At 34.2% G+C, this 16,100-nt stretch overlaps 2 protein-coding genes, 3 non-coding genes and 3 pseudogenes across 6 annotated transcripts in view; 2 read left to right on the forward strand and 6 right to left on the reverse strand.

The window, feature by feature from the left end:
- Window positions 1-13: 13 nt before the first annotated feature.
- MED21 (mediator complex subunit 21) lies at window positions 14-2,894 on the reverse strand. The gene is made up of 3 exons (XM_089645337.1): window positions 2,733-2,894; window positions 2,349-2,627; window positions 14-1,803 (listed from the first exon to the last, which is right to left on the reverse strand). The coding sequence occupies exons 1-3, from the start codon at window positions 2,772-2,774 to the stop codon at window positions 1,690-1,692; spliced, it is 435 nt and encodes a 144-aa protein (XP_089501463.1). The 5' UTR covers window positions 2,775-2,894; the 3' UTR covers window positions 14-1,689.
- A 1,889-nt stretch (window positions 2,895-4,783) lies between these two features.
- On the forward strand, window positions 4,784-4,902 carry LOC149412905 (5S ribosomal RNA). Its single transcript, XR_016304494.1, has one exon. It is a non-coding gene; the product is annotated as a 5S ribosomal RNA (ribosomal RNA).
- Window positions 4,903-6,366: 1,464 nt separating this feature from the next.
- LOC149412906 (5S ribosomal RNA) lies at window positions 6,367-6,492 on the reverse strand (annotated as a pseudogene).
- Window positions 6,493-7,171: 679 nt separating this feature from the next.
- Window positions 7,172-7,290, reverse strand: LOC149412907 (5S ribosomal RNA). Its single transcript, XR_016304513.1, has one exon. It is a non-coding gene; the product is annotated as a 5S ribosomal RNA (ribosomal RNA).
- Window positions 7,291-7,965: 675 nt separating this feature from the next.
- On the reverse strand, window positions 7,966-8,091 carry LOC149412908 (5S ribosomal RNA; annotated as a pseudogene).
- Window positions 8,092-8,762: 671 nt separating this feature from the next.
- On the reverse strand, window positions 8,763-8,881 carry LOC149412909 (5S ribosomal RNA). The gene has a single exon (XR_016304488.1). It is a non-coding gene; the product is annotated as a 5S ribosomal RNA (ribosomal RNA).
- A 683-nt stretch (window positions 8,882-9,564) lies between these two features.
- On the reverse strand, window positions 9,565-9,690 carry LOC149412910 (5S ribosomal RNA; annotated as a pseudogene).
- Window positions 9,691-15,558: 5,868 nt separating this feature from the next.
- The window catches only part of LOC149412911 (uncharacterized), a 222,068-nt gene continuing 221,526 nt past the window's right edge, over window positions 15,559-16,100 (forward strand). For both annotated transcript variants that reach the window (XM_089645502.1, XM_089645503.1), the window contains exon 1: window positions 15,559-15,886. The gene's annotated coding sequence lies outside the window, so the exon portion shown is untranslated. The remainder of the gene's footprint in view (window positions 15,887-16,100) is intronic.

The following is a 16,100-nucleotide window of genomic DNA, read 5'->3' on the forward strand; positions in this document are numbered from 1 at the left end:
ACTTAGATCACAGAAATTTTACAAAAATATTGGGTTTGTACTAGGAATAATTTTTTTAAATCATCCACCAAAGCAATCATAACTTGGTAATATGTAAATAAATAAGTTAGGTACAATGAGGAGTTAAACTTCCTCCTTCTTGGGACAACATTCGGATAACCTTACAGTGTCCATCATCAGGAAAAACCCAATCACCATAAAAATTTACCGCTAAAAGCCTAACTGATTAATTATTTAAACAATTTTTTTAATAAACTACAACATCAGTCATAAATTGACTGCCGAAGAGCGCTTGTTGAAATAATCAGACCCTGCGCAAGGCAGTAAATAAAATTTCACTAAAGTAAGGAAAATGTTTGCAGCGCAGTACATTGTGGGACTTTTCTATTTTTATCTGAATGTTCAGTTTTAATCAAAACCACCTAGCGTAGCGATGCTAAAAATGCGTGAGGTGGGTAAATTATAACACATTTGTAAAAGTGTCTAATTAGATAGTACAACAACATATTCAATTTTGGAAACAAGTCCGAACTGTTGTTTATCCGATTTGGGATTTGCAGTTAAGTTTTTACGTAGCCAGCAATTTGCGCTCCATTGTAAAAAGGTCTAGTAATTTGTAAGCAGATTTTATTTTCAAGGACTGAATAGTGATATTACAATGTGAGTTTCCTGTACACAGTCAGATTCATTTATTGACAAATCACAGAAAGGGAGACGGTCACGCCGCCTCCCGTGAAATTGGTTTGTTCCTCTTTCCCTGATTGGCTGGTATATCAATTTGAATGTGTGTGTCAGATTCACGACATTAACGAGAAACGATATAGTTTGGACGAGATGCAACAATGTTATAGCAAAATAATACCAAATGGTATCAATCCTGCGTGTTTTAATCCAAAGTTAAGATAACAAAATAATATAATGTTTTATGGTGGATCTTTGTGGAAAAATTATTGGACAGTCTTAATATAAAAAGATTATACTTAATCATTGAGGTATAAAAATTAGATTACCTTTTAAAACGATATATGTTATTACAATCGGATCAACCACATGGACAAAATGAATGTTTAGGTACTAAAACATGAGGCACCATGTAAAGGCATCCACTGTAACCTATCCCTCATTCTCACAAACAATGCATGTAATCAGAAAGAGAGGTTACAGCTAGTAGCGGCTCGTGACTTTTAGGTGTGTTTTAATATTTAAAAAATAGCATTATTAATGTCGAAAGTAGCCGAAAAGGTTGTTTTTCTCTGAAATTCGGTTTTTTGTACGAAGTATTTCAGAAAATCGGTGCAGTGCACTGCCAAACTGAAATTTCCTGAAAATCTTCATAAAATATGTATACAGAATTTTTGAAAAAAAATCTTTCTGTATTAAACATCATCAATAATGTAGAATTTTTCAAACACAGCACTCAAAAGCCACAAGCCGCCACTGGTTACAGTGGAGCTCTGAGTAGCAGGACCCTATAGAAAATACCAAGAGCTTGAGAAAAAATTTAACAAGATTGAAAAACCCACAATAATCCACACAGGATACAAAACAGAATGTACCAGACAGATTTAGGAATCGATGTCATTCGTTGGTATGTTATTTTACACTCTGTATATTTATGTTGGGGCAATCGTTTAAGAGTAGGTTCCATAAGAGAATGGGTTACTAGACACCCTGTATAAACATCCAGATCTAAGGCTTGGACTCCATGGTAAGGTTGGGATTCTGCATATCCAATTGTGCCTGGGCGATGTCACTGAGGGCGCCCTGTATCTTCTCTAATAATATTTCTCCTTGTCTGACCACCTGGAATATAAATCGCTCAGTTTATCAAAAATTGAGAAAGTGCATTTTTTACTATGCAGGGTGCATAAGGACGTACTCAGACTTTAACCAACAATTCCTGAGCTTATTTGAAGTAAGAAATATAGATGGTCTTACTAACAGATACCATTATTGGGGATTATTATATTTTAACTATTTGTTTGCCATTGTTCTGTGAAAGAATATTTTAAATGGTTACTAATTAATTTCCTCTTGATCAAGCAATTCATAAACAAATACGACCTCAAGGAAGAAGATTTTGAATATCTATTGGCAACGATAAGGTTTGTAGGTTTTGCAGCACTTGGTGTTTATAATTGTGTACACGCTATCCAACCTTACCTTAAAACAAAAATAATAGGTAATATAATTGCAGAACATTTGTGCAAGATTTCAACTATTTACTGCCAAATGTAATTATATTCCAACTAGGTTACAACAATTCTGTGAACCTGAACTTCAGAAAGTAGCACACTGACAGTTCGTGAGTTTAATCTTCTGTTTACAGTATTAAAATTTTATGTTACCTCTTCTAGTTTCTCCGCAGCTTCTTTATTCTCAGATTCCAGCCTCTTTAAGCTCTGTACCTGCAGCTCTGTGGAGCTCTCTTCGCTGGGCAGGGAGTCTATCAGAATATCAATATCTTTAGCGCATCGGGAGATGAGGGAGGCGAACAGAAGGGCATAGTCTTCTTGTCCCTGCTGCTGGCTCGGAGTCTGGGACCCGCTTCTATCAAAACCTGTAAATTTACTGGGCGTTGAAAACTGCTGAAGAATACCGATGCTATTGCAAAAATGCTCGGCTTGCTGAAACAAACAGAAATTATATTGTTTATTTGTGATCAATTGATCGGTAGAAGCATTCGTAGTCAAAACAAATATTTCCATTTCATATGTTGCGAGATATCCAACCTGATTGATTGTGTCTTGTAACTGTGTTAATCTATCTGCCATTTTAGTGACTCAATACGAGATACAACCCAATAATCAAATTATGATAAATAAGGTAAATAAATAGCACGTTCGCGGTAACGTATTGTTGTATTGTTATTTTCCCTGAAACGTCAACTTTGGTCAACTTCGTAAGCATAGAGAATAAATCGAATAAATAAACCACTCACGCATAGACAATTCAAAATTCACTGCTGCAGTGATGGTATGTCGAAAACATAAATCTCCCCGGCTTTTTCGCCAAAACTCCCCAGATTTCATAAAAACTCCCGAGATTCGTTAAAATCGGAAAAACTGTTTTAGGAATGGTTTAAATTGGCTTATTTATCTTGACATGGCTCCTATCAGAGAACAACTTGACAAACATAAATATCTCCCAAGCCAAGCTTAAAATACAACTGATGTACCGGCTCCTTTTATGTCCGCTATGAGAGAGATTTAGGTATTACAGAAACACGAACCATTCCAGACAAACTAAGTTTCTTCACATCAGCCTTTAACACATTGCTAACAGATGGCCACTTAACAAAATGCGTGATTACACAAAATCCTTTCTCTTTTTCTTTCCATTCGCATGTACTCAAAAATCACTTATTATTTTAAAAAAATACAATTATTCACAATGTTTTTCGATTAAATTAAAGTGCGACAACGAACGCAGAAACACATAAGTGCATGAAGGACAACCTAGTGATGTTCGTCAAGAATTATGAAAAAAGCGACCCACCGACGGGCGCGCAGTAAGTGGTTTATTTATGGGCGAGCATGTGCGCAGCGAGCAGTCTGAGCATGCACAGGAACGTGCCGTGTTTTTGTTCGATTAGTATGAACATAACGCCTCTTTGTATTTTTGTCAATTGTAGAGTTTTAGTGTATCTCGACTTCTCAATAACATCCAAATAAATGGAATATTTTTTAACGTATTTAAAAAACCTAAAAGCTTGTTTTGAAAGGTTATGAAATATGCTTTCAATTATAATTTTTTTAAATAAATGTATTATAAACATTACTGCTACCCCACTTTTTTATTGTTTCATATAAAAATATTTACTAAAAAGTTTACAATAACTCACGATTATTTTCAAATTGCGGTCGGAACCTTTGGTAATTTTGCTGGTTTATTATTAGTATTGTCATTGTTTATGTTTTTGCTGTTTTTTTTTTTTTTTTTTTTATTAAATAAAAGAAAGACAAACATTAAGTAACCTGACAATATTTTAAAATCTCCTACTACCACCACAGTAAGCTGAACATGTTGCTTGTGTTGTGATGGTGGACTTATCCAGCCGAGGAGTTGAACACACTACGCCTGGGTGGGACCCAAACGCGATGTCAACTCGGCCACCGACCGGTCAAACTTCTATATTTAAATATAAAGCTTGCTATTATATATTTCACCGTTTAATTTATATTTCTAACCACAAACTTTCTTATTATGATGGTAAGGGATGCACAACGATTTTTATGAGAATACGAGATGTTCCCAAAACCAAAGAAATTTAATTTAAAATGGAAATTTTTTAGATACCCCCTCCAAAGAAACGAAACTGAAAATCGAAGTAACACATACTTCTTAATAATATACTTGAAAATCGAATAAAACATATGAGGCCCCTAGAAACAAAGACGGAAGAAGTGTCCACCAAACGTCAAAAATGAGTTGAATATGGAGTTTTATAGAGAAAGGTTCATTCTATCTCGAGAATATATCTGTTTTTAATATAATTGTCATTAAACCATAGTATTTTGGCTTTAAAGTTTTGTTGTTGTAACAAATACGGCAGTGTCCACCTCCTTCCGACACAAAAGCGGCAGTTTTTCAAATTGCCAATCAGGATCCTTTATTCACAATGGCGGCCGTACTTGAATTCATACAAACTCGTGCGGAAGCGTCAGTGAATCGTGTAGTGAAAAGTTGTTATTTTTTGTGGAAATAACCATTTATTGTTGAACGTTTTATAAAAATAATAAAATTATTCTGTAATATGATTCGCATCTCAATGTAAACGTTCGTCAACGACCATACCATGTTGAACACACCGGTTCTCGTCCGATCACCGAAGTTAAGCAACATTGGGCGCGGTCAGTACTTGGATGGGTGACCGCTTGGGAACACCGCGTGCCGTTGGCCCTCTTCTTTTTTGCTATTTTTATTTAGTATTTAGTTGTCCGTCTCTCTCTATAATACTATTTTGACTGTCATTTAAAATAAAGAATTTTGCAGGAATGTATTTGTACCAAGTTTCACCTCTATGGCTACATCGCCCACCTAACCTAAATATATTTGGATGATTTTTATAGCGCCGTTTTTTGCAAAATCACCTAAAGGGCGCTGTATAAATATATAATACATTTCTACAATGTTATTGCTAACTATACCCACATAGAATTGTCACAAAAATGAATACTAAAAATAATGTTGCATACAGATATTACCGTTCCATGATAACTCAACACAGTGACAATTCAATACACTTTTAAAAAGTGATATAGTCATTAGAAACGATGAAAAAATTATTTTTTTAACCTAACCTAACCTACAAACTCAGTTAATAAAGTTTTTGTTTCATCTCTTTCCATGACTTAATCATTGTGATGATTTATCCGGTCAACAGATATTACCTAATACCTACCCCTCCTTGCAATTATTCCAAGAAGCCGAGATCTATATTATGCAGTCTTGTGTTTTGTGGACGTTCACCATGTGTAGCGAAGAAAAGTCACTTGAACTAATTAGTTCATAAAACTAATTAGGCTCTGAACGCTCATATTGAGATACGAATCATATTTGAGAAAAATATTATAATTATTTAAAAAAAACATTCGCGTTCAGTTTAGTAGTGAACTTCTATTAAATATAATACTATTTTAAATATAACATATTCCGATAGATGTCTCTTTTACTCAAACTAAGAAAGGAAAATGCAAAAGAAATGACAATGGTAAAATACATTCATTGCAATAATTAAAATAACAAAGCGTCGTAAATATTATAATCATAATAATTAGAAAAAAATATTTGAATATGTTCTGTAAGCAAATGAATCTAATTAAACTTGCATTATACCGACAGATCTGAAATTTATAGAAAAAATGTAAGTTAAGTCGGCAGGTGTGGAGGATGAAACGCCAAACGACTATATCACCACACAATAATTACACATTAAGGAGAGACGAAAAAAACCGAATACTATAACATTACAAAAAATAAAAAATAAATTCAAAAAAGAAGAGGCGTTGGGTAGGTAATATCTACATATATGCAACATTATTTTTAGTATTCATTTTTCTGATATTTCTAGTGGCTTAATGTGGATATAGTTAGTAGTAACATAGATCATTGTAGAAATGTATTATATATTTCTTGAGCGCCCTTGAGGTGATTTTGCACAACAACGGCGCCATACAAAGCATCCAAATATTATCTAATAGTATTATTATGTTAGGTGGGCGATGTATCCAAACAAGTGAAACTTTGTACAAATACATCCCTGCGTAATTAATTATTTTAAATGACAGTCAAAATAGTATTAAAGAGAGAGACTGACAACTAAATAATAATTAGAAAATTGAAACAAAATTCAAAAAAGAAGAGGGCCAACGACACGCGGTGTTCCCAAGCGGTCACCCATCCAAGTACTGACCGCGCCCAATGTTGATCACCACTTACCTTCGGTGATCGGACGAGAACCGGTGTGTTCAACATGGTATGGTCGTTGGCGAACGTTCATATTGAGATGCGAATCTTATACTGGAGAATAATTTTATTATTTTTATAAAACTTTGACGTTCAGCGGAGTAGTGAACAGCCTACGAAAGCGCGATTTAAATCATGAAATATTCCGATAGATACCACTTTAGCTCGAACTGAAGAGGGAAAATTCAAATTAATAACAATGGTAAAATACATAAATAACGACGATACATAAATTTAAAAAAAACGTAAAAAATAGTATAATCCTAGGCAATTTATATTTAAATGTGTTATGTAAGCAAAATAATCTCATCAAACATGCATTATGTCAGGGAGGGAGGGAGGGTAGGAGGGAGGGAGGGAGGATGAAACGCCAAACGATTATATCCCAACAAAATTATAGGTTTATGAACGTGGTAGGGGTAGGGAGGGGTAGGTTATATCACAAAAACAGACGAAGAACATCTAAATGCTAAATAACATTTAACAAATAGAAAAGCAATTGCAAAAAAGGAGAGGCGTGCATTATTACACCGACAGATCTGATATTGATTGAAAAAATGTAAGTTAAGTACGTAGGGGTGGAGGATGAAACGGAGGATCAAACGACTGTATCAACACGCAATTAAACGTTAGGGAGAGACGAAAAACAACCGAATACTTAAATAACATTTAGAAAATTGAAAAAAAATTCAAAAAAGAAGAGGGCCAACGGCACGCGGTGTTCCCAAGCGGTCACCCATCCAAGTACTGACCGCGCCCAATGTTGCTTAATTTCGGTGATCGGACGAGAACCGGTGTGTTCAACATGGTATGGTCGTTGGCGAACGCTGATATTGAGATGCGAATCTTATACTGGAGAATAATTTTATTATTTTTATAAAACTTTGACGTTCAGCGGAGTAGTGAACAGCCTACGAAAGCGCGATTTAAATCATGAAATATTCCGATAGATGCCACTTTAGCTCGAACTGAAGAGGGAAAATTCAAATTAATAACAATGGTAAAATACATAAATAACGACGATACATAAATTTAAAAAAAAACGTAAAAAATAGTATAATCCTAGGCAATTTATATTTAAATGTGTTATGTAAGCAAAATAATCTCATCAAACATGCATTATGTCAGGGAGGGAGGGAGGGTAGGAGGGAGGGAGGGAGGATGAAACGCCAAACGATTATATCCCAACAAAATTATAGGTTTATGAACGTGGTAGGGGTAGGGAGGGGTAGGTTATATCACAAAAACAGACGAAGAACATCTAAATGCTAAATAACATTTAACAAATAGAAAAGCAATTGCAAAAAAGGAGAGGCGTGCATTATTACACCGACAGATCTGATATTGATTGAAAAAATGTAAGTTAAGTAGGCAGGGGTGGAGGATGAAACGCCAAACGACTATATCAACACGCAATTACACGTTAGGGAGAGAGGAAAAACCACCGAAGACTTAAATATCATTTAGAAAATTGAAAAAAAAATCAAAAAAGAAGAGGGCCAACGGCACGCGGTGTTCCCAAGCGGTCACCCATCCAAGTACTGACCGCGCCCAATGTTGATCACCACTTAACTTCGGTGATCGGACGAGAACCGGTGTGTTCAACATGGTATGGTCGTTGGCGAACGCTGATATTGAGATGCGAATCTTATACTGGAGAATAATTTTATTATTTTTATAAAACTTTGACGTTCAGCGGAGTAGTGAACAGCCTACGAAAGCGCGATTTAAATCATGAAATATTCCGATAGATGCCACTTTAGCTCGAACTGAAGAGGGAAAATTCAAATTAATAACAATGGTAAAATACATAAATAACGACGATACATAAATTTAAAAAAAACGTAAAAAATAGTATAATCCTAGGCAATTTATATTTAAATGTGTTATGTAAGCAAAATAATCTCATCAAACATGCATTATGTCAGGGAGGGAGGGAGGGTAGGAGGGAGGGAGGGAGGATGAAACGCCAAACGATTATATCCCAACAAAATTATAGGTTTATGAACGTGGTAGGGGTAGGGAGGGGTAGGTTATATCACAAAAACAGACGAAGAACATCTAAATGCTAAATAACATTTAACAAATAGAAAAGCAGTTGCAAAAAAGGAGAGGCGTGCATTACACCGACAGATCTGATATTGATTGAAAAAATGTAAGTTAAGTACGTAGGGGTGGAGGATGAAACGCCAAACGACTGTATCAACACGCAATTAAACGTTAGGGAGAGACGAAAAACAACCGAATACTTAAATAACATTTAGAAAATTGAAAAAAAAATCAAAAAAGAAGAGAGCCAACGGCACGCGGTGTTCCCAAGCGGTCACCCATCCAAGTACTGACCGCGCCCAATGTTGCTTAACTTCGGTGATCGGACGAGAACCGGTGTGTTCAACATGGTATGGTCGTTGGCGAACGCTCATATTGAGATGCGAATCTTATACTGGAGAATAATTTTATTATTTTTATAAAACTTTGACGTTCAGCGGAGTAGTGAACAGCCTACGAAAGCGCGATTTAAATCATGAAATATTCCGATAGATGCCACTTTAGCTCGAACTGAAGAGGGAAAATTCAAATTAATAACGATGGTAAAATACATAAATAACGACAATACATAAATAAAAAAAATGTAATAAGTAGTATAATCCTAGGAAATTTATCTTAAAATGTGTTATGTAAGCAAAATAATCTAATTAAACTTGCATTATGTCGACAGATCTGATATTTATAGAAGTCAGGTAAGTTAAATGGGCATGGAGGGGGGAAGAAACGCCAAACGATTATATCCCCACAAAATTACACGATTATAATCGTGGTAGGGGTAGGGGTAGGTTAAATCACAAAAAGAGACGAATAACAACCACTTGCTAAATAACATTTAGAAAATAGAAAAACAATTACAAAAAAGGAGAGGTGTGCATTATACCGACAGATCTGATATTGATTGAAAAAATAGAAGTTAAGTAGGCAGGGGTGGAGGATGAAACGCCAAACGACTATATCAACACGCAATTACACGTTAGGGAGAGAGGAAAAACCACCGAAGACTTAAATATCATTTAGAAAATTGAAAAAAAAATCAAAAAAGAAGAGGGCCAACGGCACGCGGTGTTCCCAAGCGGTCACCCATCCAAGTACTGACCGCGCCCAATGTTGATCACCACTTAACTTCGGTGATCGGACGAGAACCGGTGTGTTCAACATGGTATGGTCGTTGGCGAACACTGATATTGAGATGCAAATCTTATATTGGAGAATAATTTTATTATTTTTATAAAACGTTGACGTTCAGCGGAGTAGTGAACTTCCTACGAAAGCCCGATTTAAAATATGAAATATTCCGATAGATGCCACTTTAGCTTGAACTAAGGAAGTAAAAGGAAAAGATAAAAGTCCATAATAGTAAGGGGGTGTTTTACCATCCTCTCGATAAGTTGAAAAGCATCCATTGGATGAAGTATAATTTCGATTTATATATTTTTAACTCCTTAGTACTATGTATTTGATATTCGAACCTTCGAATTGTGGAGATGCATTATTTGTTCTCTTCATAGGTTCGAGTTCCAAACACTAAACTCGGACTTTATAAATAAATACATTTTAAATGTTCTGTGTTATCCAACGGATAGTGATTTTGACAATTTATCGAGATAATGGTGAAATTCCCCCTACATCGAATAAGTTAGCAGAGTTTTCTATCGATAGTTATTTTGGCAACTTATCGAGAGGATGGTTAAATACCCCCCTTGATGTTCTGAAATATGTATGTGGGATTTTATCAAAAAAGACCCTTAATACGAACTTTATGCTTCCGTTATAATATATTATGAGGAAAAGTTATGTTTACTTTCACTGGCCAAATAACTTCATGTGTACCTAGTCTATTTTAGTCTGCTTTGTTGCTGTAGAATTTTACTCTACAAATTGCATTACAACTTGCGACTACATTAATTCTGCTCACCAAATGAGATCGATGGCCTTAAAAATCGCACAGTTGAGTGTCTAGGAGCCACAAATAGTCACCAACATTTAATAGTCTACTCACCAATTGCTATTTTCAAAACTTAACTAGGTATACACATGGGCCTTACTAATAAATTTTACACAACTGATAAACAACCATGAACGTAGAAAAATGGTCGTTTATCACTTGTGTAAAATTTAAAAGACCTTTATTAGTGAGGGGGATAACTATAGGCTATACCTATTACACCTAAAGCATTTTTTTGTGTTTGAAATACTTTGACTCGACTGAGAGTAGTGAAATTTTAATAGTTTTCTTTGTAGGAATTTTGATGTAACCTAACATAAATAAGTTCAAATGAAAAATTAGTTTTTATCATGAGCTGTAGAGAGTTGAAATATCGGTTTAACCGCTAGAAAATAGGGCATGTTCGATGTTTGGTTCGAAAATATTCGAGGAAAAAAAGGGTGGACAAGTGCACGAAGCTGGGAATGAAGCGTTTTAACCTAGCGGGCTATTTTAAAATAAATCTTTTCAAATTACGATTTTGTTTTCTTGATTGAATGAATGAATGAAACTGGAATTTTGTTAGTGGAAATAAACCCACTTCCCGACATGCGGATATAATCGATGTTGACGACAATCAGAGATGTGCTTTATTTCAAATAAATCCATTTCAAATGGAAATGCAAAATGGGTATTTTCCATTTCGCATTTTAAATGCTTTTCTAAGAACCATTTTGCATTTTAAATGCTTTTCTCAATGCATTTTCCATTTTAAATGCTTTTTTGCAACATTCTTCCTACTATCTCAACTCATCTTTTTTTCATAAGCCCCAAATATCAGTCGGTCCTCAACCTCGCTATGAGAGATAATTTACATTTGTCAAGTTGCTCCCTGGTAGGAGTCCTGGCAATTGAGTGATACCATTACAAAAAAAAGTGGGTGTGTCAAGCCTACGCAAGACAGAAGTGAAACTTCTAGTTTCAGCTGATGCTTGGCGTGGCGCAGTTCGCTGGTGTCTGAGAGAGAGGAAAGAAGAGAAGAGAGAGAACGTTCGTGAGCGGCTCCCCCACCTCAACAAGGTTTCACTTCAAAAATGCCACAGCCGAGAATCGAACCTCGCTTAACTGATTGAAAGCCAACCACGCTGAGCACCAACTGTAAGCAAAGCCGCATAAATTGATTATATTATGTAGGTTCTGAAAATATGAGAGCTTGTTATGTTTTATAATGTTACCTACATCACACCCAAAATATAATATATTTTTAAAAATAATGTACAATGTACAGAAATAGAATCCCACACAAGATCGCGTAGTGCGCTCTAGCGAACGGATATTTTATCAGAGGGAGATAGTTTTAATTTTTTTTTCTGTAAATTATTACATATTATCAAAATAAATAAATTAATTAAATAAATGTAATACAATTATCATAATATACGGATTAGATAATAATTTTAATCCAACACAATAACGCAAAGCGCGCTCTAGCGGAGTAATGTTTTATCACAGTGAGATAAGTGTTTTTATTATTTTGCAATATTATTTTCTTTTAAAAAATGTTCTGACCTACTAAAAAATAAGATATTGAATGAAAAAGGCGTTAAAAACAAAAAAATAATGTGCGATGGCCGAGAATCGAACTCGGATCAACTGCTTGGAAGGCAACTATGCTGACCATTACACCACCAACGCCAGTTGTCGGGATGAGCTAAGAAGCATTTATATGTTACTTCAAAACTTTGACTAGATCAAATGAACTTTAATCGGTGGTGGGGGTACCCGCATTTTCGTTTCGGTCATGAGTCGGTTTTACTCCGGTCCTCGAAATTGCATGACGCGCGTAAAGAAGTTTCACTTCAAAATACGGATTCAAATACTGAACATGGGGCCATGACGCTGTAATATTAAATGTTAGATAGCAGTTTCTATGTTTCATAATCTGTAGTCGTGGTGTTTTTGGATTTACCATCATGTAATATGTATGTTCTACATTGATGTCCATTATTAAACAACAAAATTGTTTAAAAATTCTATAATTGTTTTAATTGTTTGACCTGAAAAACCATTTTGCATTTTCAATGCATTTTGAAAATAGGTATTTTGCATTTGAAATGCTTTTCGAAAAACCATTTTGCATTTTGCATTTTCAAATGGAAAAGTTTTGACCCATTTCCATTTTGCATTTCAAATGGTTTTGGGTACCCATTTTGCACATCTCTGATGACAATGAATTGTATCACTGGTGGCACTCACGCAAAATTCATTCAATTATTCAATCACACAGCACTGAAATTGGAAGACATTATACAAATTTACCGCAGTTAATATACTAAATAAATCTCGGTACCATCCAATTAGGATTTGGCTTAAGTGATAGCGCGGTTCACTCAATTTAGACTGTCCCTGGCGAGGAAGGTTCAATCCAAAAAACCAAACAAGTCAAAACAAGAAGAAAAAAAACTTAATTATATCATTAATAGAATCGCTCGATGTTTTATTTCTTGGTAAGTTAGAAAGAGAATATTATTAGATTCTACCAATCTTTGGAACACCAAATAGAAGATAACGCAATACCATTTACATCATATATAAAAAAAATTCGAAAAGTAATCCACCGATATCGTTGAAAATTTCAGAGTTTGTTCTTATTAGTGCGAGGAGTGTTTGGAGAGTTTGGTTTGAATGGTAGAAGTAGTCGGGGACGCCCGAGAAGACATTAGAAGGTCCACTAGTTGGATATAATAATTTGTAATTATCTGTTTTTATTGCTATTAAAAAAATTACATTTTCTCTAATATGTATAACCAATTCACAGTAATGGTCACATTTATATTATTGACAACAATTAGGACGGGTTGTTTCGGAGAATTTGAACAATTCATCAAATTTCAACGTTCATTTTCGGGTTCTGTAAAAGTCCTATTCAAGTTCTGTTATTATTTCATTGTAGGCTAGTTGCTTGAAAAAACTGAAATAAAAACAGAACTTAAAAAAATCATTCACAGAACTTGAAAATGAACGTTGAAATTTGATGAATTGTTCAAATTCTCCGAAACAACTGACACTTAGTCAAAATATGTGACCATCTCAGCACAAGTTTTCCTGAAAAAGTTTTTTATGAAACACTGATGCGTATAAACCATAATTTTTTTTTTTTTTTAGCATAAACATATTTCGCTTTCTAACTACATAATTCAATGATATTACCTTAAATACAGGGTGTCCAGTTTTTTCGGTTGGGATCAATGGGAAAATAAATATTCTACAATGGAAAAAATATTTTTGTACGGGAAAATAAGCACTGGAAATAATGGTATTTTATTTCATGTCATGTAGAATCACCTCCCGAAGTTAGTTCACTTTATCTCCTGACACCTGTATATACGAGTATGATATTAATCTAATCTCACAACTATGTTGTACCTACTTGCATCCACATTTAAAGGCATTATATTTATGATCACTTCACCGATTGCTTTGAAATTTAGACACAACTTTGCATTCGAATAAGCGTGTGTTTTTACATATCTATTTCATATAGATGTCATCAGTGACAGGTAAAACCATGATTTTTGTCACCTGTGACAGATTGACGCTATTGTTTCTATTTCTGCACAGACAGACTAAGCCACAGCAACAAGAGGTACAGTTTTCAGGCTATTGGGAAGGAGATTATAAATGTGTATGGCCCATGCTTCTTTTACCACTTTCAGTCTTTATTGTATTAAAGCACAATTTATTATGTTGTCTTGTATTATAATAATGTTTACGAATGTTGTGTTCGTGTGAATAAGTCCATTTTGTATATTGTAGATTGAAAGGCTTGTGTTATATTCATACAATTTTTTTTCAAATTTCAATAAGTTAATCTCTTGATATAGTTTTATCTTGGGGTAACTGGTTTTTTAAACACATTAATTATAAACAAAAATTTCTCAAATTACACCGATTCTATTAATTAACACAACTTCAACTCCCTTCATATACGACGTTTGATTTTTGACCAAATCTTATTATTTAAAATTCTTAACAATGGCCTCGACTCACCAGAGCTAAACAATTTAATAAATATTCATATTCCAACAAGATCAACAAGGCAATCCCATTTGTTTCATTTACCTACATATAGAACTAACTTTAGAAAAAATTCACCAATTCTACGTATATGTGCCCAATATAATACTATATTTCAAAACATAGACATTTTTAGCAATACACTTCACAAATATCGATTAGAAGTAACACGTACGATCGAAAATTAATACAATAGTATGGAATGTATCCAGAGCATCTCCTATCCTCATCCCAAATTCCTATTCCTACCCACCTCACCTAAAATATGCATATATATATATATATGCAGAGTTTTATTGCATATTTTTTATGCAATAAAACTCCATCTCCAATCAATTTTAATATAGGAGACTTTTTTGGCTTGACTGTATTTAACATGTATATATTTATATTTTATGTATAAGCTGTTTGTCTCTTACCTTTACCAATAAATAAATAAAAAAATAATTGAAGAGTTTTTTTTTAAAATATATTTATTCCGTATTTTTGGAAATCCTTTATAGTATCCGTCGATTTTATACTCCGGAATCAATTTTTTTTATTAGCCTTGCAAAGAAATTAATAAATAATTAAATAAAAACGAAATCGAGAGTTTTTGGTAAAACTTAAAAAAACCATCAGAATGGGAGATTCAAAATATGAACACAATTCCGTTCCAATAATTTCACTTCCACTAGGAGCGGTTTATTCGCGTATCTTCTGTATTACATTTTACATCTCTCTTTATTATGTTGAAATATGGGACACAGTTCCGAAATTGACAGCCAGCGGCATTGTTTGTGGTGCAGAGTGCAGAGGGAATAATACTAGAAGACATACTATCCAATGAAAGATCCCATTCACAAACGTCTTCGAGAAAATCTAATAGACGCCTAATCAAAATTAACCAACCATCAAAAGGAAACAAATTTTTATACGCCTTTATCTCTTGATGCTTTTCTACTCGTGATTGTTATATTGTACGGTCTTTTTATTGCCACCTGATTGTATGTTCCGGCTTGATTCGAGAACAGGTAATCTCGTCAGTACTACCTGCGCATTCGCAGGTGACGGACGTGTTTGAGTGGTGCTCCGCATTTTTTTTGTGAAATTCATTTACGTTTAAAAAACCGGCATACGAAATTGGAACAAATTCTGGCTGCGGAGAAACGAGTATATGGCAGCAATTAATATTATTTAGCGGAACTAAAATCGCTGTGTTTTTGTATGCCATAAAATAATAATATGTGTTGTCTTGGATATTAAAATGATAATTATTAATTGATTATTGTATTTAATAATGTTATATCGTTTTAAGTGAAGAATAAATTATTGGTTTAGTTCATGTGCTTTTCAAAGATTTTGGATTGATCGACTGGATTTCATAATGTAAGTATTTTTTTAACATTCTTTTTTATTCGTTACGATACCTTCATAAGTTGTACGTAAGTAAAATGGAAACAGGTAGAAATTAAGCTAAAAATTGTGTCAAGTGTAATCAAATCAGGTGTGAGTTTTTTCAAATCATTAATGTGTTTAAATAACGGATTGTGTGTGTCCATTAATGAAATTAAGATGAACTTGTCGAACTCCGCACAACGCA

This window comes from Hesperophylax consimilis, chromosome 22, assembly GCF_061612785.1.
Source record: "Hesperophylax consimilis isolate HC1 chromosome 22, BYU_Hcon_1.0, whole genome shotgun sequence".
NCBI lineage: Eukaryota > Metazoa > Arthropoda > Insecta > Trichoptera > Limnephilidae > Hesperophylax > Hesperophylax consimilis.

What these genes read in the sequence shown, in the direction of transcription:
- MED21 (XM_089645337.1), bottom strand. Translation starts at nt 2,774, where the DNA reads ATGGCAGATAGATTAACACAGTTACAAGACACAATCAATCAG. An exon ending in TACAAGACACAATCAATCAG is followed by an intron (nt 2,628 to 2,732) that starts GTTGGATATCTC and finishes TGTTTGTTTCAG; the next exon opens with CAAGCCGAGCATTTTTGCAA. An exon ending in CTGCGGAGAAACTAGAAGAG is followed by an intron (nt 1,804 to 2,348) that starts GTAACATAAAAT and finishes TTTATATTCCAG; the next exon opens with GTGGTCAGACAAGGAGAAAT.